Below are 20812 nucleotides of genomic sequence, written 5' to 3'. Positions count from 1 at the left end.
GGCTCTGCCCTGCCCCTCCTACCACGCCCATGTACCACTGGGTCGCGGGTCTGCCCACCTTGCGGGTGCGGGTGGCGGCTCCGCTCCGCCCCCTCTCCAATTGGGGTCACGCGGTCACCACGCTGGCGAGCCGCTGGGCCTGCTCCGGGCGCTGGCGGCGGCCCTGCTCCTCCCCTCTGGCTCGATGACAAATCGAGAGAGACTCGGGTGTCTGTGCCTCACCCCCCCCTACCAGGAGACCAACTGTTTCTGTCGCCGCTGGTATTGATGAAGTTCTCTCCTCCGCCGCTTTCTGATGACATCAGATCTCTGCCATGTTGGTGTCCTATGCGAATGGCAGCATTTCGTTCCCCTGTTCTATCCTAATACCATTTTTAAGAAAAAAAAAAAATCCTCTAAGATGCCTTTGGCTAGGATAGGGAACCAACCTCTACCCTCAGTTGTTTAGCCCTATGCTCACTTGCAAGACTCTGCTCATCCAGAATGAGAACTTGCTTGGCCTTAGGTTCACCAGGCTCAAACAAGCTGCCTCCAAAGGGCAGTGCCTTCCCTAGCCTATTAGTAGTAGAAGCTTCCAGATTGCAGGGTTTCCTTCAAAGCTCTGAGATCTTGGATCTGATTCTCAGATGTATTAAGGACATTTATCCTGGACCCATCTGGGCATAGGTGTGGGCATGCACATGTATATTTGTGGGCGTATTTGTTTATGCATATGCACATTTCCATGTTTGCATTTGTTTATGCATATGAATGCACTTGTGTGTGCATGTGCAAGTGCATGTGTAATATGAATATATAAAAGTATGCTTGCATAGGTGGAAGTGTGTGGGGAGGCAGAGATCCATGAGAGGAGGACACAGTTTGAGGGTAGGAGTTTATCCCTAAGGTTGTGCTCTGGGTTTGGAATGGGGGCTCTGTTGGGATATCTGCTGACTTTGAGCAAGTCACTTTGACCTCTCTGAGCTTGTGTTTACTCTGTGTTTATAGTATGGGCCCAAAGGGATGGGTATGCTCTCCCTTCTCCAGATTTAGTGAGGTTATGGGTGTCCAGATAGAGCATCTTCCCAGCATCTGAGAAGTGTTCAGGGTGTCAAGGAGTGTTCAGTCATGGTCGGCTGAAGCCCTTCCCTGGGGACCCCTGTTTCTCTGAATTGAAGGTCACCTGGAGGAGACAGGGGCAGAGCCCCCAAGCTCCTATCCCCACTCAAAACATGCACATAGAGCGTGCCTATCAATAGTTGTAGCACCCTTGGCTCACTCACTTTGTTCCTCACAGAGATGTTGTCAGAGATGCAGGATGTTGTTGCACAAACAGGAGGATACCAAGTTTCTGCTCTGTGGGAGCTACTGCTCTGAGGAGCCTGCGCTGCAGGTTCGTGTGTGTTCGCCCGCGCGTGTATGTGTATGTGTGTGTGTGCGAGCGCGCGCGCGCGTGTGTTGTGGGAAGCTGTGGAGTTAGGCCTCAATTCTGAAGCCCCGAGAAGAATGGCTTGGGTGGGACCGGGGTCGCAGAGCATGCAGTCCTAAGGATGGCCTGTAGATGGCAGAAGTGCCCCGTACAGAGACCCTGCCTGGATCCTCACCTTTTCAGACTTCACAAAGTAGCTTTCTTTAGGGTCCCTCAGCTTTCAGGTTTGGGCTGGGATTCGGGGATACTGGAGTGGGGTAATGCGGATTCACCCAGGAGACATCCACAGCCACATTTTCTGTGACTCTAGACAAGTCGTTTCCTCTCTGGCAGTCTCACTTTTCTCTGTAATATGAGAGACTGAGTTGGAAAAACTGGCTAAGGTAGGTTAAGATGAGCTCAGAATGAAGTAGAGGGCTAAACGTGGAAAGGAAAAGTAAGAGGCAATAGAGCATATGTCACTAGGATGGGGGAAGATTTTATTTTTATTTTTGGTACTGGGGATTGAACCTAGGGGCGCTGTACCATTAAGCTACATCCCCAGCCTTTTTTATTTTGAGACAGGGTCTCACTAAATTGAAGTTCTTGCTAAGTTGCTGGGGTTGGCCACGAGCTTGGGATCCTCCTGCCTCAGCCTCTGGAGTCGCTGGGATGGAGAAGCGTTTTTAAACACCACATCAAAAGCTCAAATCATAAAATAAAAAGTTGATGTGTGACCAAGTGGAAAATAAAAATTTCTGGTCCAACAGCGCTATATAGCAAAGGAGAAAATGAGCCAAGTATGTAAGTAGGAAGTGCACAGAAGGGGGCAGTAGCCAGTGCAGGAAAAAGGCCAAGAGCTGCAGGGACTGGAGAGTCCCAAATCAAAGAGATGCCCCTTTCCTCTGCGAGCTGGCAAAAATTAAGAAGTTGGTTACTGGAGTGGAGGGCGGTTAGCCAGAACCAAGGGAAGCTGGAAGCCTAGCAAGCCATACTGCAGGGCCGCCTGGAAGCATGCAGAGAGAACACTCGACTCAAGTAGAAGCTTCAAGAGAAACAAGATGTCTTGTGCTGTCATTTTCTAGGTCGCGGTTTAAAATCTGGGGCTGGATAGCTCGTGCAGGGGTCCCCTGCTCCAGGACGGTTATGGCCTCTTCAGAAAATCACGCCCCCTATTTTCTCCCGGCCCTGGGGCGGGGCCTGACAGGGGCTCTTGCTGTGTCTAGTCTGGCCCGGGCCCGCCTGGCCCTTTAAGGCTGACCTAGCGGGGCCCCAAGTCCGTGTGACGCGCAGGACGTCACGTGGGCCGCGGGCGGCTCGACTCTCGGCCCAGGGCGCCCCTCCGCCGCCGGCTCCCGCGATTGCTGCCCCTGTCCCTCTTACCAGCGCCGCCGTCAAGTGCCTTGCTGGCAGGTACGCCGTCGTCAGGTATGCCTCCCTTGCCTCCAGTGCGACCCACTCTCAGGACTTTGCAGCCACTGGGCACACAACTTCTTCTCTTGACACGTGCTTGGGAGAGATTAGCTTAAGTCTGGCTGAGGGACCACCGCCTCCTCCTGCACGCCAGTTCTCTCAGGAGCTTCGCCTCACATTCCCAGCTTGTCCCCAGAACAGCTCAGGCACTCCTAGGCTGGGGTGTGTTGGAAAAGTCTGGGTGGGGAGTTACTCTTTCCCTTTCTCCCAGGTGCCCCTGGACGCGCCAGGCTGGGGCCGCCCCTGAGAGCCCCGCGGGGGCCATGGATGTCGAGACAGCAGAGGAGCAGGGGGTTCCTGTGCCCCCTCCAGGTGCACTCGGGGGACCAGGTTTGGGGGTTGCTCCGGCCCTCGGGGGGCGGCGGGAGCCCAAGAAATACGCGGTGACAGATGACTACCAGTTATCCAAGCAGGTGCTGGGCCTGGGTGTGAACGGCAAGGTGCTGGAGTGCTTCCACCGGCGCACTGGGCAGAAGTGTGCCCTGAAGGTTAGTGACCCCTCACTGAGGCCTGGGGTGACCTGGAGGGTTCAGTAATAGAAACCTGAGTGTTTCACTTATGTCCAGGTTACTGTTAGGCTTCCTACGCTCAGCGTCATGTTTCACCCTCGTACTCTTCTGTAAGGTTAAGGTCAGTTCTCCCTGCTTCACAAATGGGGAAACAGAGGCTTATCCTAGCTAAGCTCAGGGTGTCCCAGTTAGCAAGGGGTGGAGTCAGTATGGGTAGAGCTGTTGTACCCGGAAGGAGGGAAGGAGTGGCCTGGGACTCTAGTTCTGGCTGGGCCTATGTGTTCAGGCCCAAAGGAGACCCACTCAGCTTGAATACCCCCAAAGAGAAGCTTCTGTGTCTGGGATGGGTCTGAATTTCCCTCTGACACTGAGCACCCACCTTGCTTGGGATGGGGCTGCTTCCTCCTTGTTGCCCTGGGTAGGAGTGGTAGGAGCCTCTCAGGGCTGGTCAGTGGGCAAGGCCCATCACTCCTTAGGGCAGGGGGCTTCTGCTGGGCTCCTGATGAGTCACCAGTCCTAGCCAGGCCCTACCCCAAGCTCAACCTATCCTGCTTCCTGTGTAGAGAGTGGCCTATTCTTTTAGCCACGTTGTGGTACTATAGGCTCCCTGGAGGCCTGGAACACTGATCTAAGTGAAATGGAGGTGGATGTCTTGGAGTGACTGATCTAGTTACCTGATTCTGGCTTAAGACACACAGTTCTGGCCCAGGACCCTGCCCATACCCAGAATCACTTGAATCTGCTATCATTGGGAATTTGAATTATCTGCGGTTCATGCCAGTGGCACCTGGATGGGAGAGTGGCTTCTGCAAGTTAGATGCACAGCAAAAAGTTTTCCCATTTTACAAGTTGTGATTACGAGCCTGACTACAGAGTACTAGAGATGTGGCTCTAATCTCTGCTCTGTGTTTGCCAGCTTTGTGACCTTGGACAATATCCTAGACTTTTGAAGCCAGGTTTATGCCTTTGTTCGGGGGGAAAGAACAGGAGTTTTAAGCTCAAACTGAGAAGATGCATGTAAGTACTTGGTAAAGGGCATGGTATAGGTTTGGAGAGGTATGGGACATTTTTAGGGCACAATATCTGCAAGTATCTGAGCAGGAACCTGGGCTCAGCTCTTTGTATTTTTCCCAGGGGCATTGGGGCAGATAGTGGCCCTGTAGGGAATCATGAACATGAGTCTGGGGGCAATAAGGGCTGGGCTGGTAGGGCTAGGCCGCAGGCATTCTTTGCCTACTAACTCAACAGTGGAATGGCGAGAGGGACTTTTGGAGGACCAAGGAGGGGATTCTCTTAATACCTCAGGAAAAAGTGGCTCTTCTGAGAGCCAATGGGTGCAAGAGAATGAGAAAATGAGCCTTCATCTTCTCCTTGGCACCCATTTAGCCCTTCCACCTGTGCTAGGGTAGGAGGTAGTCTGAGTGGGTGTGGAACTGACTGAGGCCAGAGAACTTATTCTCCATACCAAGACTTTGGTCCTGGGAGTCAGGACTGAACTCTGAGCTGTCCCTGTATGGTCTACATGCTGTAAACAAGGCAGGGGTGGGGTGGTAGGCCACAGTAGTATCAGCTTTAAGTAGGACTAAGACTTTCTGTGTAGATGCTGAATCTGACAGGTGACTTGGGGGAACTTCTGATTGTATCAACTTCCATAGTATCTCCTCTTGGACATAGGGCCTCAGTGATCTCCCTATCCTGGGCTGGGAACTGGGGCAGGCCTGGAATGAGTTTCCTTCTAGCTCTTTAGATTATAGGTGAGCATGGCTGGGGTTACTGGCTTAGGACTTTTGGGACCTGGCCCTACATTGATCCTCAAAGGGGAGAGGCATTAGATGTGGCTCTCTCCCCAGCTCCTTCCTGTTTTTGCCCCCCTTCCCCCCAAAAAAGTTACAGAGTCTCAAATTCCCTACTCAGCTGAGCATACTCACCATCCCCGAAGATTGGGGTCAGCTATGGGGATGTTTGGAGAAGCTATGAGACATTTTTAGGGCACAAAATCTGCAAGTATCTGGAGCAGGAACCTGGGCTCAGTTTTTTATATCTTTTCCAGGGGCACTGGAGCAGATAGAGATGATCTTCCCCAGTAATTGTACAGGTACTTTGGTGATAGCTGTGGCCATTCAGAGGGAGGTGGCATCTCCCTACCATTAGCTTCTGCTCTCTGCCCAGGAGGGCCAGGACCTGGGGACCTCACTACATGTGTAGGCTTGGGCCCAGGGAGTTCAGCCAACACTCATGAATGGGTCCCAGCCCTCTCGTGGTCTCTGCTTAGCCCTCTTGCTATCTGCCCTAGCTCAGCCTAGGTGAAGGTCATGACTCTGGGCTTTTCTGTCTCTCCAGGGCTATATCTCATCTATCCTTATTTTGTTTAGGCCATTTCTGCTCCTCTCTCATCCTCTGGCCCTGTTGCTAGAAATGGTACCTATGTACCACTTGTCTCAGCAGAAAGCCTGGAATATAGCAGGCCCTCATAAAATAGGAAGACTATGGTCACTGTCCCTGTAGCTATTGCTGTTTTGTGGGGTCCCTAGAGGAGTAGGTCCTTCCCTCCCTGGGAGCTGGGCCTCTTCCCCTTTCCATTAGAGCCTAACCACCCACTTGCTTCATCTTGACCTCACTCACAGCAAAGCCTCCCTCACCAGTCCAAGCCATCACCAGTGCAGCCATTCTGCTCTCCATGCCACACCAAGTACTTGTTACTGTCCTGTTGCCAGGAACTGGAGGGACTGGTTGCCTTAGGAGAGGGCATAGGGATAGGCAGTCCTCCTGCTCCTACTTCTCCTGCAACCTCTTGCTTGTGTCCCCTCCCAAGCCTAAGTGGTTAATTGGCAGTCTTCAGCTTTACCTCAAACTGGGCAAGGCCTGCAAATTTGTCACCCATCAGTTATGCCAGTATACCCAAGACCCTTATCATGTATGTAAAAATTGGGACCTTGAGTTAGTGGTCGGAAGTCACATGACTTGACTTGGGGGAAGGGATTGCAGTAAGGGCCAGAATTTCCTCCCCTCCTGACTTCCTGTCACCACTGCTTATGGTTGTCTGCCTTCTGGCAGGCAAAAATGACCATGGCACTTAATACCTCTAAATATAAGCAATAGAAAACAATGTAGGGGATCTGCAGATGGGAGTAAAGGTGAAGGTCTTCTTTCCTGGCTCTGCTTCCAGACTGAGGGATTGGAGCCTTTCACCTTCATCACTGGACCCTAGTGGGCTCCCAATTCCTGTTCCCTTCCAGAGAGTCCTCTGGGTGGAATCTCTTTAGTATCCTTCTTCTTTTGGTTCCAGAATTAGGGAAGTTTCTGAGGCTACCTCACACAGGACAGTTCTCTTACCCTTGGTGTTAGATGGCTGTAGCTAGCAGGCTGTTCTGCATGCTGTATGTGGTGTCCCAAAGCACAGTGCTGAGGAGGACACATTTTCCCTGACAGGTGGGAAAGAAAGCCCTGGCGACCAGGAGGCCTTGCCTGAGTTCACATATGAATTTAAGGACTTGGCTATACATACTCTGAGACTCTAAATGTGGCATGACAGGCCAGCCCTCTTGCTTTTTCTCCCTAGGTGATATCTTTGCTTTTACACACTGGAGAATCTCTTCTCATCTGTTAAGATTCAGCTTCACTGCTCCTCTTCCAGGAATCTGTCCAGAGTCCCTGACTTTGGGGCTATGGAATCTTCTTTTTTTGGTACTGGAGATTGAACTCAGGGGCACTGAGCCACATCCCCAACCGTATTTTGTATTTTATTTAGAATCAGGGTCTCACTGAGTTGCTTAGCACCTCGATTTTGCTGAGGCTGGCTTTGAACTCGCAATCCTCCTGCCTCAGCCTCCTGAGCTACTAGGATTACAGGCCTGTGCCACCACACCTGGCTATGGAAACTTTGACCCCTAAAGCTGTAGTAGTCACTTTTGACTCAAAGATCCCTTGTTGCATTTTGGTCTGGGGCCTGACATACCATAGGGACTCCTAAATGCCTATTGAAATGACCATATGCTGTACCTCTGAGCTTTTGAAAGAGCACTAGGATCTAGACTTTTTCCAGTTTCTTCTCTAAAGGACAGGGGTTCTCTAACTGCATTTCAAAGAAAAGCTACAAGGACATGCTCTTTTCCCTGAGATTTGGCAAAGGAACTCAACTGAGACTTTGCAAAGGAACTCAACAACTCTACTGCCCCCAGACAAAGCCCATGCAGAAGGCCTGGGAGAAGGGAAGTGCCTTTCCATGAGGCTGTTCCTGTCTCCTGCCTACCATCTAGGCCACATTTTCAAGCAGAGGGGCTCTCTCTAACCAGAATGCCAGGAGGAAGGTAGAATGGGAGGAAGTCAGACACAGGAAGCCCAGGACCCTGGATGCCCCACCCTCAGCGGGGAGATGGAGTCCATTGCACTAGAACCTGTCAGGGCTGGTGCTGCAGAGCTGGATCTGAAACTGGGTGGGGCTGCCAGATAGGCCAGCCCTTTCTCATCTGGCAGCCACCACCCCCTCACCTACTATCTCCAGACTGGTCAGATCAGTCTCCATAGAGCTACTTGTTACTGAGTCAACAAATCAGGAGCATGTGGAGGGGCTGGTGACCCTGTGTAAGAGAGTGCCTGGAAATTAAATAGTTTCACTGCACCCAAGGTTCTCTCCAGGCTGCCCCTCACCTGGTAGGAAAGAATCTGAGGCATTCTGAGCTACCACAGGTGGCACCTTCTGAACTTCCAGGGGTGGGCAATTTGCTTTTTAAACTGGGGAGGACATCAAAACCCACAGAATGCAGAAGTAAAATTTAGGTGGGGATGATTGTTTTGAGATACTTTGTACCATACCTGGGTAGAAAGCTGTTTTCTCAGCCTGCCTTCAAGATTACCTCTGCTGGGGCTTCTAGGATTTTTTTTTTTTTTCCCATCCCATGCAGAAGCTGATGCCAGCCCTCCAGATTTCAGGCCTTGGTGTTGTGGATTCTAATACCGTCTCCATAACAGCTAGCAATTTTTTGGTGGGGGCGTGGATACCCCACCAATTGAACTCAGGGGCACTCGACCACTGAGCCACATCCCCACTTCTATTTTGTATTTTAATTAGAGTCAGGGTCTCACTGAGTTGCTCTGTGCCTTGCTTTTCTGAGGCTGGATTTGAACTTGTGATCTCCTGCCTCAGCCTTCTGAGCCACTGGGATTACAGGCATGTGTCACTGTATCTGGCTACTGCTGTCAATTTTCCAGAGCATTCTATCTGGCAGATCTTGACCCCAATGTGCAATATATATTGTTTTATCTAATTCTTATCTTCCCGTTTTATGGATGAGAACTCTGCAATTCAGAGGTCAACAGCTTGCCCAAGTTGCATAGCTTGGTGGGTGACAGGGCTGGGATAAATGCTTAGGCAGTTTGATACCAGAATTTTAGCATGTAAGTCACCCCCCCACTTCATACAAGTCTGTGGAGACATGAGGGACTCTGAGACCTGACCCCTGGAAGGATGTTGGTATTGTTCTCCATGGCTCCACTGGGAGCCCTGGTAGCTCCAGCTGGGCCCCTGTATCTGCTAGTGCTTACCTATATCTGCCCAGTTCTCCTCACTGTGTGGAACTTTATGTCTGTGAGTGGGCAGGTGGTAGTTTCACAGGGTCAGCATACAAGGGCCATCTCTGAAAGATTGTGTGGCTGTGCTGGGCCTTGTGAGTCTTAGACAAGCTTGGCACAGCATAGCCCAGAGTGCCACAGACATGAAATCTATCTGGTGAGTGGGTAAGAGGAAGTGGGGGCTTCCTGGAAGGGATTGCCCACTTTAATCCAGACTTCTGATTTGAGAAGGATGTGGATGACAGAGGAGGGCCCACTGTGTATGACAGTATGACTGGGTTAAATACTCAGCACCTGCTGTGAAATACCACACCCGCACACCTGTGTTCTGGCAGAACCTGGTTGATCTCAGTGGGGCTGTTGTCAAGCTGTAAGGGATTGAAGGGTTCCAGGGAGGAGGAGGCATTTCATGAGAACTTGAAGGGTAGAGCACCATTTCCAGGGGTGCTACAGAGGTTCTGGGTTGCCTGGCTTCTTTGTTCAGGGCCTGGTCTCCATGACAACAAAGGCTTCATCTCTCTTCTGAGCTTCATGTTTGAGGAAGTGGTTTTCCTCCTTGCATCCCTCATCTTCCTTTCCTTGGGACACTCATAGTGGGAGACCTCTGGGAGGAGACAGCAATTGGAGCATCTGGTTCTGTGGTCCCCTAGCCTCCCCTGGTTTTAGTCTCGTGACTGACTGCACATCTGAGTGTGATGGCCACCAATTGGGAGCAGAGGACCGTAGTCATCCCTAGGTGAGGGGGGCATTCCTGTGCTATAACAGTGTGTAAAAAAGTTTTTGGAAGGCTGGCTCTGCTTCTCCAGCACAGAGACCACAGCTCCCCTAAGCTCCAGTGTCTTCCTAGAACATTGGTTCTATGGCCCTTGCTTCATCTATTTGAGATCTTGTGTGGCACCAAATGAGGTCTGAGGTGGGAAAAGGAGCAGGGTCCCAGGTTTAAAACCCTTCCTGCTATCTTCTCTTCAAATGATCTTGAGCAGAAGGCAGTTTGGGAATCTTTTGTAAAGGTCTCTGTGGTGCTGTTGAGCCTGGGTTTCACTCTGTTGGCAGGGAGCAGGATTCGATCTTAGTGACTGTGACTTTCCCTGCCTTCGTGCTGTGAGGAAGCACAGGCCAGCACATGTTCTCAGAGAATGGGGCTCTCCTTTGGGTGCCAGCATGCATTTTTTGGTGGCACATTATTGGTCTTCATAAGCACTGACTTGGTTCCCTCTGCACCTAAGGAAACCTGCTCTTTGTGTGGCAGAAAGAATGGCATGGAGGGAGCTGTAGTTCCTGGGCTCCTCCCCACCTTCTTGCCCTTTTGGAACTAAGTGGATTAGGTTGTGTGCAATTGTGATTAAAATCCTGCTGTGTGGGAACCCAGAGATTGGGCCTTGTGTGGGAATACAAAGGCTTGTTTGGGGGAGCAGGGAGCCCCAGGAGGTCTTTCAGCATAGGCCAGGCCAGAGAGGCTGAGAATATTGATTCTGTTTTTTTTTTTATGCAGGTTTGGAATTAGGATAGCTTTTTCTTTAGATCAGGGATTTGTCCTTGCTGCTTTCTCTGTATAGCACTACATATCTTTCATGGCACTATGCCTTTCTTTGTCTTTCATTTCTTTTTCTCTGCCTGTTTCTCCTGCAGCTGCACAGTCCTTCCTCTCAGGCCTTGCTACTCTTCCTGTCTCAAGTGTTTCAGACTGGGCTTGGCCTCTTCCCTGCAGCCTGCAGGCTGACAGCAGGCAGAGGACAGGCCAGGGGCAGGTCAGGTGCTGGGGATTCATTCTAGACAGCCTGAACTCCCCCCACCCCCAGGGGAGGTGGGGGTAGGCAGGAACAAGGAGTGCCCGGCAATGCCCCCGCCACTCCCAGTGTCCTCTCCTACTGTTAGCCTTGACCAGGTGCTGGCAGCCTTGGCAGTCAAAACGGTGGAGTCAGGCACACTTGGGCCGAGTTGTAACCTGAGGCGTCCCCTGTTTGGAGTTTGGGAAGTCAGTCTGAGCTGCGTTCTTTACTGTTGGTCTCCTTTTATGGCCCAATGGTCTGAGGTTGTTGCTTAGGATAACAGTAAGAGATTGGGCACATTATGACCCCTAAGGTTCCCTGGCCACAGTTGGGATAGAAAGGGACTGGGGTCTGACTTGGGCTGAAGCCCCAGAGTCAGTGGAGGAGCCCAGGGAAGGAGGGTGTCAGGGAGGACTCAAGATATAAGGTCCAACCTGCCTCCATTTTCTAGAGGGTGGACCAGAATGTGAGATGCCTCTGCACTAGCTGGGGTGGGCACCCAACACTCTGGCTTGTACCTAACCCCCTTATCCCACTAGAGGTTAGAGGCTATTTCCAGGGGATGAATGACCAAGGCTTTGACCTGCCACACCTATTGCCCCATTCCTAAGGGTTCACTTTCCACAGGAGACCCAGAGGTTGCTCCATAAATGTTCTCCTCAACGTAAACAACCCCCTTCTTAGAATGTGGCAGAGGGACTGTCAGGTCCTCTGGCAGGCAGCAGCACAGGGGCCTTGGGGCAAGAGGTGATGGACAGCAGAGCCCCATTTGTTGAGTGAGTATTCCCTACATACTAAGTACAAACAGCAGACTCTGTACCATTTTGCTGTCATGGATGCAGAAACTGATTCAAAAGGCAGAGTAACTCACCCAGGGTTACATAGCTGGGACATGTTGAGACCGGGCTGGAACCCAGGCCTGGCTGGCAGCCAAGTCCTGGCTCTCTGCCGTCATTCCCTATGTACCCATTCAGCTGGGACCTGGAGTCACAGTCTGCCCATCTGTAAAATGAGGGGCTGGGTGCTCTGCTTGGCAAGGGCTTCCCTTCTGGCTGTGAAGACACTTTTGGTGGGCAGAGACAAGAAGTTTCAGGGAAGTTGAGGGGATCCCTTGCCCCCTGCTGGAGCTGCTCTTGCACATAGACTGGGAGTATGGAGACTGACCAGAAGATGCCGCAGGATGCCTTTCCCAAGTCACTCAGCAAATGGTGTTGCCAGGGAAAACAGTCAGTTGTGGTAATGCTACCAGCAGGGTCTGTAGTATGCTAGGGATAGGATCTCTGGGGTTATGACTCAGTTTGAGAATCCCTCTCTGCTATATTCATGGCCCAGTTAAATACTTGAGTCAGGCAGAGATAGTACCAGGGAATATCGTCACCTTAGGCAGGGCTGAGAGTGGGAGTGAGTCACTGTAGCCTATTCCCTTGGCAGGAATATCCCTCAATACTGCCAGGTCACCACCCTGGTCCCCCAGAGGGCAAGGCCTATCACCCTCTTTTTCTCATGACTGGGGCTCCATGGAATGATCCTTAGAGACAAGAAATTTCTTCCAGGAGCCATCTGGGTGTTGGGGACTTGGGAGCACTCTGGATGAATAGGAGCAGAGGGAGAGGGGGGCCAGGGTCCGAGGGAAGCTGGAATCTGGACAGCTAGTGCCTCTAGAGGAGCCTGAGTAGAGCAATGGCTGCCTGTGCTTACCCAGGCCTGTGTGGGGAGCTGCAGGGACATGGATGAAGCTAAGGAAGGAGGAAGAGATGCTGAGCAGAGATGATGTAGATTCCAGGAAGGGCAGGAGTAGGGGTAGCTGTTGAAATGTTTCCTAGGGTCTCCATGCCATGTCTCTGGTGGGATCCAGCTCCTCCTCCCCACCCCCCACTTTTTTATTTTTTAAAATTTTTTAGCTGTAGTTGGACCCAATACCTTTATTTTATTTATTTATATGTGGTGCTGAGGATCGAACCCAGGGTCTTGCATGTGCTAAGTGAGTGCTCTACCGCTGAGCCACAACCCCTGCCCCACCCCCCATTTCTTATTCCCATGTCATCTCTGTGACATCTCCTTCAGGAGGAATGATACCAGCTGTCATTCTCCTTAGAGTTAGAGGGTGTTGGGTCCCCTCTCTCAGAGGTGACTGGACTGGGTACCTCAGTAGGGGTCACCTGGGCATGGCGTCACTTGTCCTTGGCAACCTTGCTTAGGGAGGATGGCCACTGATTGCCTTCTGTAATCCTGTGCCAGTTACACGGGCATCACTGAAGCATGGCTGGCCAGTTGGAGCCATATATTCCATGACTGAGGGGGTCTCTTCATGAAGAGAAACCACTGAAGGGACATTATTTCTGAGATTAGAACAAAACACTCGTGTTTGCTAAAATTTTCCAGTCTTATGATAAAAACGTTCTATTTTTACACTGTCATAGAAGAAATAGTACCAGGGTAATGTTTCACAAATTATGTAGCTGATTTTGACAGAAAAATCTTTTTTTTCCTCTGAGAAGTTAAAGGAGACTAGCAGAGGCCGGATCCTCTTGAGTATGCAGCAGGAAGCTTGCAGAGGCCCTGTGTGACCTTTCTCTAGCCCTGCTGGAAGGTTGTGGGACAATCCTGATATTTGGCATCTATATGATTCTGCACTTACCTACTGTGTAACCTCTGGGATAGGGAAGAGGTCATAGCTCTCTCTGGACCTCTTCTCCCAGATGAAAAACAGTTATGAGAATAGTGTAAACCCATTTCACAGATGGTAAGTTGGGGCTCAGGTAGGTTGAGACACTGACCTGGAATTACACACTTTGCAGTAGAGAACCTTGCTTAGAAGGATATACAGAGGAGTTGAGAGATATAAGGCAACTGCCATCTCAGAAAGTGGGGGCTGCCACAGAAAAGTGGAAATGTGCCCATTCTCCAGTCAATCAAAGATGAGAACTAGTTTGTTCCTTGGCTTGAGTCCTTGCCTCTCACTCCTCGGGATTCCTCTCTGGAGATCAGCCACCTTTCCCCATCCTGGAAGGTCTGCCCCCTCTTTACTGAGACTTTCACAGCAAAACAGGAGCCATAAACTCACGATTCTTGGTTCACCTTTGAAGAACCCAGTCTGACTTTGCCCTCTGAGGGAATCTGAGACCATTTCCTGTCACCTGCTGGATTGGAGGAAGTCTGCCTTCTCCAGGTCCCAGAGACTGCACCTAGATTTCTGAGTTGTGGGAAAAAAGGTTAGAAGAATGTGAGGCCATCTCAGAGCAAGGCCTAGGGGAATTCTGAAGTCAGGAGTCCTCAAGCAAACCTTGAAACCAATTTCTACCCATGATGCAGTAGCCCCTTGACAATATGTGCTTATCACTGTGACATTCTGAGCTCTGTGTGTGTGTTCTTCTATTCTTGTGGCCACCTGGGAACATGAATACTGTCACTGTCCCCACTTTCCAGACTGGGCCAGAGAGACGTATAGAGATAGAATGACCTACTCAAGCTTATAAGTGAAGTAGGAAGATGAACTGGTTCTCTGCATTCAGGTCTGTCTGACTTGGAACTCTGTGGTCATAGCTGATCCTGTAGTACATGGTCCCTGACCTAAGGAACTGGGACTCCCTGGCCTGCCCCAACCAGCACTTGTGTTCCTACTGTCCTTCCTCCTCCCTGACTGGGAGCTCAGCTCAGTTCCTTCTTTCTGGAGGCATTCTCCGCTACCCCCTCCCCTGCCAGACATGGCACTTCTGCTTTTGTTTCCAGGTTGTCTGGGCCTGGCAGGAAGCAGGCAAACCAAAGCCATCAAAAAATTTAGGAAACTGAAGTAGTCTTGTGTTCTGAGACTTGACAGTTTTAAAATCATCAAGTGTGTTGGCTTCCCTGTCAGCAGGGCTTCCTGGGAAGGCACTGGACTTGGAATCTCAACTGCTTTCCAGTCTGTCAGCTATCCCCCATCTGGTGTCCTGGTGTTGGCCTAGAAGGGGAGTGATTGGGGGCCCTCAGTGCTCCTAAGTTTCCTCTGGAGAAGGTGGTCCCATGTTGCCTGCTCTGCAAGGTTCTGCTTTGGGAAGAACAGAGAAGGAAAGAGAATGAGCCAAGACTAGTTTCCCTGAGCCAACATCCTCATCAAGCTCCCCAGTTGGCAGTAACTCATCTATATACCCAAATCTTTGAAGACACTGACTGTAGTAGCATTCTTGGCCCCTGCTCTATGCCTAACCCCAGGCCCAGAGCCTGGGAACCAGGATCTGTAAATGAAAAATCCTCCCAGGCTTGAATTGAATCCTAGTGCTCAAAGAGCTCCCAGATTTGAAGGTGGCCAAGAGTGAGCTTTGTGACCTGGAGAAGCCACAATACCTCCCTGAGCCACAGTCCCCTCATCTGAAAATGGTGGTTAATGATGTACCTGTTGAATGACAAGAGCTAATTGGTGTAATATGCCCAGTACAGGGCAGGGAACGTGTGAACATCCTCCACTGTTCTCATAGCTACCAAGTAGCAGAGCCTGGTCTAGACCCAGGGGCGTGAGGCCAACCTCTGGGAAGGATACTTTTCGTTTTCTCCAGGCTGGTGTTGTGGGGACCAATCCTTACTCCAAATCTTGCGGTTGTGTGGAAAGGGGATAAAGCAGCTGTGCACATGGCCCCCACTGCCTAGAAGCTGACAGGTGGGATTCAGGTCTTGACTCGCTGAGCAGCTGCGTGACTTTGGGCAAGTAAATAACCTCTGAGAGAGTCAATTTCTCCACAGATAAAAGGGTGCTGCTGGTTCTTCTTGGGATATGGTGAGCACTGTGGCATCAGCACAAGGGAGGAACAGTTGCTGTGAAGGGGACATTAACACTGACTTGACTCCATCATTCCCTGTGCATTCAACTAGGGGCTGGATATTTGGGGTCATTGGTATCATGTGAGTTGACCTCCCTGGAATTTTGTGTCTGAGTGGGAGGGGTAAATGGACAGAATGAGATGGAGGACAGGCTGTGGTCAGAACTTAATGAAGCACAGTCTGATCTGGCATGAAGCCAACTAATCCATAGCTGCAAAATTGGTTCCATTAGCTCTCTTAATGAGCTACAAAAGCTGGGAAAATGAGTGTGTGAGAGAATAATGGCATATGTCTGAGGCTCTAATTTGAAACTGTGGCTAAGAAGTTAGGTTCGACACTACTATCAGCTCTCCAAATATCACTGGCACTCTTGGGGGAACATAGGGCTGGGTTCGGCTCTGGCTTTATAAGGTCAGGCCTTTGGAGGGCAACACCTGCTTCTGAACCCCAAACTTGGGGCTAACCGCATCCCTGACAGCTGCACCTAGAGCAGAGGCTGAGGTCCATGCTCTCAGTGGGCGAAGCAACCCACAAAGGGTCACACTGGTTGGCTAGAGGCCAAGGCCAAATATGTTAATAACACTCACAGATGCTGGCAGCACAAGGCAGGGGTGGTCTTAACAGCTGGATGAGAAATGAATTCCATTATTCCAGTGGTGTGTTATACAAATGGAGATGTCTTTCTGTGGGAGAACAATCCCAAATAATCACAGAATTAGGAGCCAGAATGGATCTCAGAGATGGCTGAATTGAAAACTCTTGTCAAGGAGGGAGTATGACAGTAGGTTATTTGTTTGTTTGTTTTATCCATACCTTCCACCTGTAGAGAATAGGGCCTTCATACAATGAAAACAGTATGAGTCAAAACCCTGCATTTTCCTATAATACTCTGTTCGGTTCTGCTGCCTGAATGTTTGGTGTTGAGCATGTGCACTGTGGTTTAATAAACAACTGGGAATGCAGCTATTCTGCTTTCCTGCCTACACTGGCCCAAGTCTGGAACAAGACCCCTGAGGTTGGAGAGAAAGTTTTGGAGGTATACACCAATCCTTGCCATCAGCTCCCAAGGCAGAAATTCTACTTAAACTTACTGGCACAGACATCCCAAGAAAGTAAAGGATCTGGTGGTTATTAAGTATTCTGGCAGATCTGTCAGGCTAGTACCATGTGCTGGCCTCAGTCTTTATGTGGGAATCCGTATTAGATATGTTCATTTGAATCTTCCCATGTCTTTTGCAAAATTTTGTTGAAGGTCATGTAAAATGTTAGACTTTTCCTTTTCATATAAGGTTTGATGCTAAATCCATTTTAGAATTTGCTTCTAGAAAAAATTCAGTGAATGGTTCTGTATCTCTGATAAAAGCAATAGAGCCTACCTGTTTTCTTCTTTGCCAAGACTTCTAGGAAGCTCAGAATTAAAATTTGTCTTTGTTTATACTTATGAACTTAAGTGGGTTTCCAGTACATTTTATCTTTTTCTTCATTCTAAAGAGAATCTGATGGCATTTTAAAAAATTTGCCCTCTATTAGGCTTTGGAATTATAGAATGCATGAAATCATGTTGTCAATAAGCAAGGCAGAGGCTGGAGATGTAGCTCAGTGCTAGAGCACTTGCCTAGCACACACAAGGCCTTGGGTTCAATCCCTAGTACTTAAAAAATAATAAATAAAATACACAAGGCATATGGAAATAATAAGACTGGAGTGTCTCTTGGGGCAGTGAGAGGAGTTAGATCCCTAGCTTCCAGGAGGTTCCCTTTGCTGTGGGGCTGATGTCTGTAAAGTTGTGGGTTGGTATGAAATCTAGAGTTTCATCTTCTTAATTTGTTACTGCCTCATTGATGGGAGAGATTACAAGTCAGCTCTCTTCCTCTGGAAAGAGTGGGTGTTCTGGCTAGAGCCATAGAGTAGCCAGGCCAGGGTTGCAGGGTAATTGACTGAGGGTGTGGAGGTTGGGGTTTGGGTTGCAGAGGTGTTGGGGGTAGCTGCTTGTCCAGTCTGGTAGTCTCTATGCCTCCTGTGTGTGAGACAAATGGAGATACTATGAACAGTTTTACTTGAGGAGAGCCCAACCCTGCAGTAAGCTGGAGGGAGATGCTGGATGTGTGGGTGGATCTGGGTAGGTGGCCCTTCCTGGGATGGGAGAAGGCTGGAGAAGAGCTATGGAGGCTGGTTTCCAAGGCTGTGTCTTTAGAGATGTCCCTGCTCCTCCTGATGCTCTAGGAAGACAGATTGAGTGCTTTCCCAGCTCTAGGCAATGACAGGTGTTGGGTCCTGCAGTGGAGACGGGGACTTAGATGGGGAGACAATTTCTGAATGAAGATGTCCAGACTTGGTCACTATCCTAGGCAAGACTGTCATAGGTTGAGTTGTGACATCAAGACACCTAGACTTTCTTGGGTACTTCCTGATGGCCAGTTCTCTGCTAGGTACTTCAGAGAAATAGAAAACATTGGAAGAATAAGTGGACAGATGGATGAGTCCTGCCCTCTGGAAGTTTAAGGTCAATATTGCAGAGGCTAGAGACACATGCACATTCAATGGCCCATTCCCCCATTTCCATCCCAACCCCATATTTTTCATACACTATGCACTCACCCCTACACATGCATATAGTTATGCATGCACACACCCATGTTCTCATGTACCCGCATGCTCCTCATACCTCTATGTATTTACATACCTATTCACACATTTATTTTAGAACAAGTTTCTCAAGTCTTGTGCAAGCTGTGGCTTTGGCCATTGCCTTTCCAAATTGGGGCCATCCCCTCCTCTCATCTGCCCTTGGGGAGGGGTTGTCTGGATGCTCTCTCAAAAGTTCTGTTCTCCTCCCTCTTCAGCCTTGCTATATTGCAGCAGGGGGCCCCAGGGCAATGACTTCATTTTTCTGAACCTCTGTTTCCTCAATCTGCAAATTGGGGCTAATAGTCCCCACCCTGCTTGCCTCACAGGGTGGCACCAAGCATTCCCATGAGATAAAGGACAGCAGAGTGTTTTGTAAACTGAAAATTGTTTTCCAAACAGGCAAATGCTGCTGTTGTTTTCCAAGCTCTGGAACTCAAGAATTCCTCCACCCTCAAGTAACCCCTGTCCTTGGGTAGGAAGGGACATAGTGTGAAGGTGGTAAGGGGGCCTGGCTGTTCTGAAGCCCCCATTCCAACTGATGGTGCTAAAGGGGCATGAGCATGTGTCTGTGGGGCCCAGCCCAGTCTACTCCCAATTTTTTGTGGGGGCTTGCTGGATGGTGAGGTCAATAGGAGTCTAGCCACTTGGCTGCTGGCTCCAGGGACAGATGAGAGGATTTGGCAAAGGACAGTGAGGGATGAAGGGAAGGTAGAAACTGCTACATCAAAAGCTGTGTCCAAACTCATTGAGCTTCAGTGGGGTCCTACTCCTTCAGTACAGCCAGGAGCCCCATTGTTTAGGAGAAAGTCGGGGGTTCTGCCTCCTAGGCAAGTGTGTGAGTGTGTATGTGTGTGTGTGTGTGTGTGTGTGTGTGTGTGTGTTATGCACCTATTTGGCACAAGCTGGATCCAGGTGCCATCACAAATCTTCCATCTTTGGTGGGCCTTTGGGAAGCTCAAGGAACATAGGACAACAATGAGGCAAGGACAGGGGTCTATTAGTTTGTCACAAGCCCGTCCTCTCATCTTGTACTCCCTCAACTGGCGGCCAAGACATTACTGTCCTTTTGTTACTCCTCTTCTCTCACCTCCCTCTATCCAAGCCCTGCAGTTTCACTCTGCGGAAACAGAGACCCAGAGAGGAAAGGGACTTGGCCCAAGGTCACACTGAGAATAGGGAAGAACCTGGGCCTCCTGGGCTTTGACCTTGTGCTGGTTCCCATGTCTGGAAAGGTGGAACTTTTGCTGGGGGATGCTTTTTAGGAAGGCTGGTGTGGAGCCATGTATCTGCACGAATGAGGTCAACTTGCAATAAGTGCCTCATGGATTGGAGGGCTTATCCCAAGCCCTCATGGGTCCTTGGGAAAAAGAGGTAAAGTCTGGTTCAGCAGAGAGTAGATGAGGTACAGCCTGCCTTGGGCAGTGGGGAACAAGTTTGGCGAGGATGTCATGTAGCCAATTTGTTGAGCCTGCCTGGCTCCTCCTCAGTTTAGTCTTACCCTGTCCTCATGATGCATTGTGAGAGTGTCTTCCCCTCATCACTATTTTATGGATTTGTTCATTAAATCTACAAACATTATCTGAGTCAGTGCTCTGTACCAGGCTCTGAATCTGAGGCCTGGGACCTATAGGTGGTCAGGCAGACTGACCCAACCCTCTGGGCCCACAGTCTGATGCAAAAGATAACTGGGTGCCAGCCTGGCTGGGAAAACAACCATGTGACCAGGGACCAGTTACTTCTCCTCTTTGTGCCTCAATTTTCCATCTAAAAAATAGTGATAATAAAGTCCTTTCCTTCTAATATTTATAAAGTACTCTGAGTAGAGCCAGGTACATTCAAAGTACAATATCTGTATGACGTGTTTGTTTAAAGAGTTATCAAAGGAACATATTAATTGTAGGTTGTCAGTAAGTTCTACACTGGAGGTAAAAAGGGTGGTGACCTGGGAGTTGGGAACGTTTTCTGTCTTGATGGGGGTGTGGGTCCTGGGTGTGTGTAATTTTCAAAGTTCATTGAGCTGCACCTGCGAGACTTGTGCCTTTTACTATATGTAAATTATACCTCAATAAACAAACACACAGAAACTATAGAGAAAGAAATGTATAGGGTGAAAGGAGTGTGAGGGATCCTTGAGGTCATTTTTAGACAAGGCAGTTAGAAGATCTGGACATGAAAGAGTCCTGGAGAAGGAGGAGGAAGAGGAAGAAGAGGAGGAAGCAGAGGAAGAGGTGGCAGCAGCAGCTCTGGCTATGGTAAAGAAAGATGAGAAAACTGAGGCTCTGAGAGATCTGAAGCTATATTAAGGGTCAACCTGGGGGGTTAGGATTGTCAGCCCAGGAAATTTCTTAGCGGCTAGGCCTCAGTGGGCCCAGGTTCAAGACTCTGCCCCTGTGGGTTCCCCTGCAGAGACCAGAGGAGGCATTGTATTTTCTAGGGGCTGCCCTTTCCCTATCCTGATGCCTGTACTCATGGTCTTAGCACTTGAGAAGGACCATTTAATTCATGGGGGAAATGGGCTCCTAAATATGGACTGAGCAAAGGAGGGGGTTTTGAGAAGCTCTAATGCAGGGACATGCCACCTGCTCCTCCACTTCAGCATACACAGGTGCAGGCCCAGTTTTGACTCTGTCCCGTCTGTGGCAATGCTCCACCCTCCACCACTTTCTCCTCCCTCCCTCCCTCCC

At 49.9% G+C, this 20812-nt stretch overlaps 1 protein-coding gene across 6 annotated transcripts in view; it reads left to right on the top strand.

The window, feature by feature from the left end:
* The first annotated feature begins 2662 nt into the window (after positions 1-2662).
* Mapkapk3 (MAPK activated protein kinase 3) overlaps positions 2663-20812 on the top strand; it is a 29467-nt gene continuing 11317 nt past the window's right edge. Inside the window, exons 1-3 of one of the 6 annotated variants that reach the window (XM_048794460.1) lie at positions 2663-2815; positions 3072-3172; positions 3274-3348. In XM_048794460.1, the coding sequence (XP_048650417.1) occupies positions 3128-3172; positions 3274-3348 (120 nt within the window). In that variant the 5' untranslated portion in view covers positions 2663-2815; positions 3072-3127. Of the gene's footprint in view, positions 2816-3071; positions 3349-20812 lie in introns of all 6 variants that reach the window. The other 5 variants (XM_048794461.1, XM_048794462.1, XM_015487120.2 and 2 more) reach the window with 5 other exon arrangements.

This window comes from Marmota marmota, unplaced genomic scaffold, assembly GCF_001458135.2.
Source record: "Marmota marmota marmota unplaced genomic scaffold, marMar, whole genome shotgun sequence".
NCBI lineage: Eukaryota > Metazoa > Chordata > Mammalia > Rodentia > Sciuridae > Marmota > Marmota marmota.
The sequence above is the reverse complement of the archived record's forward strand: the minus strand, read 5'-3'. Positions and strand labels throughout refer to the sequence as shown.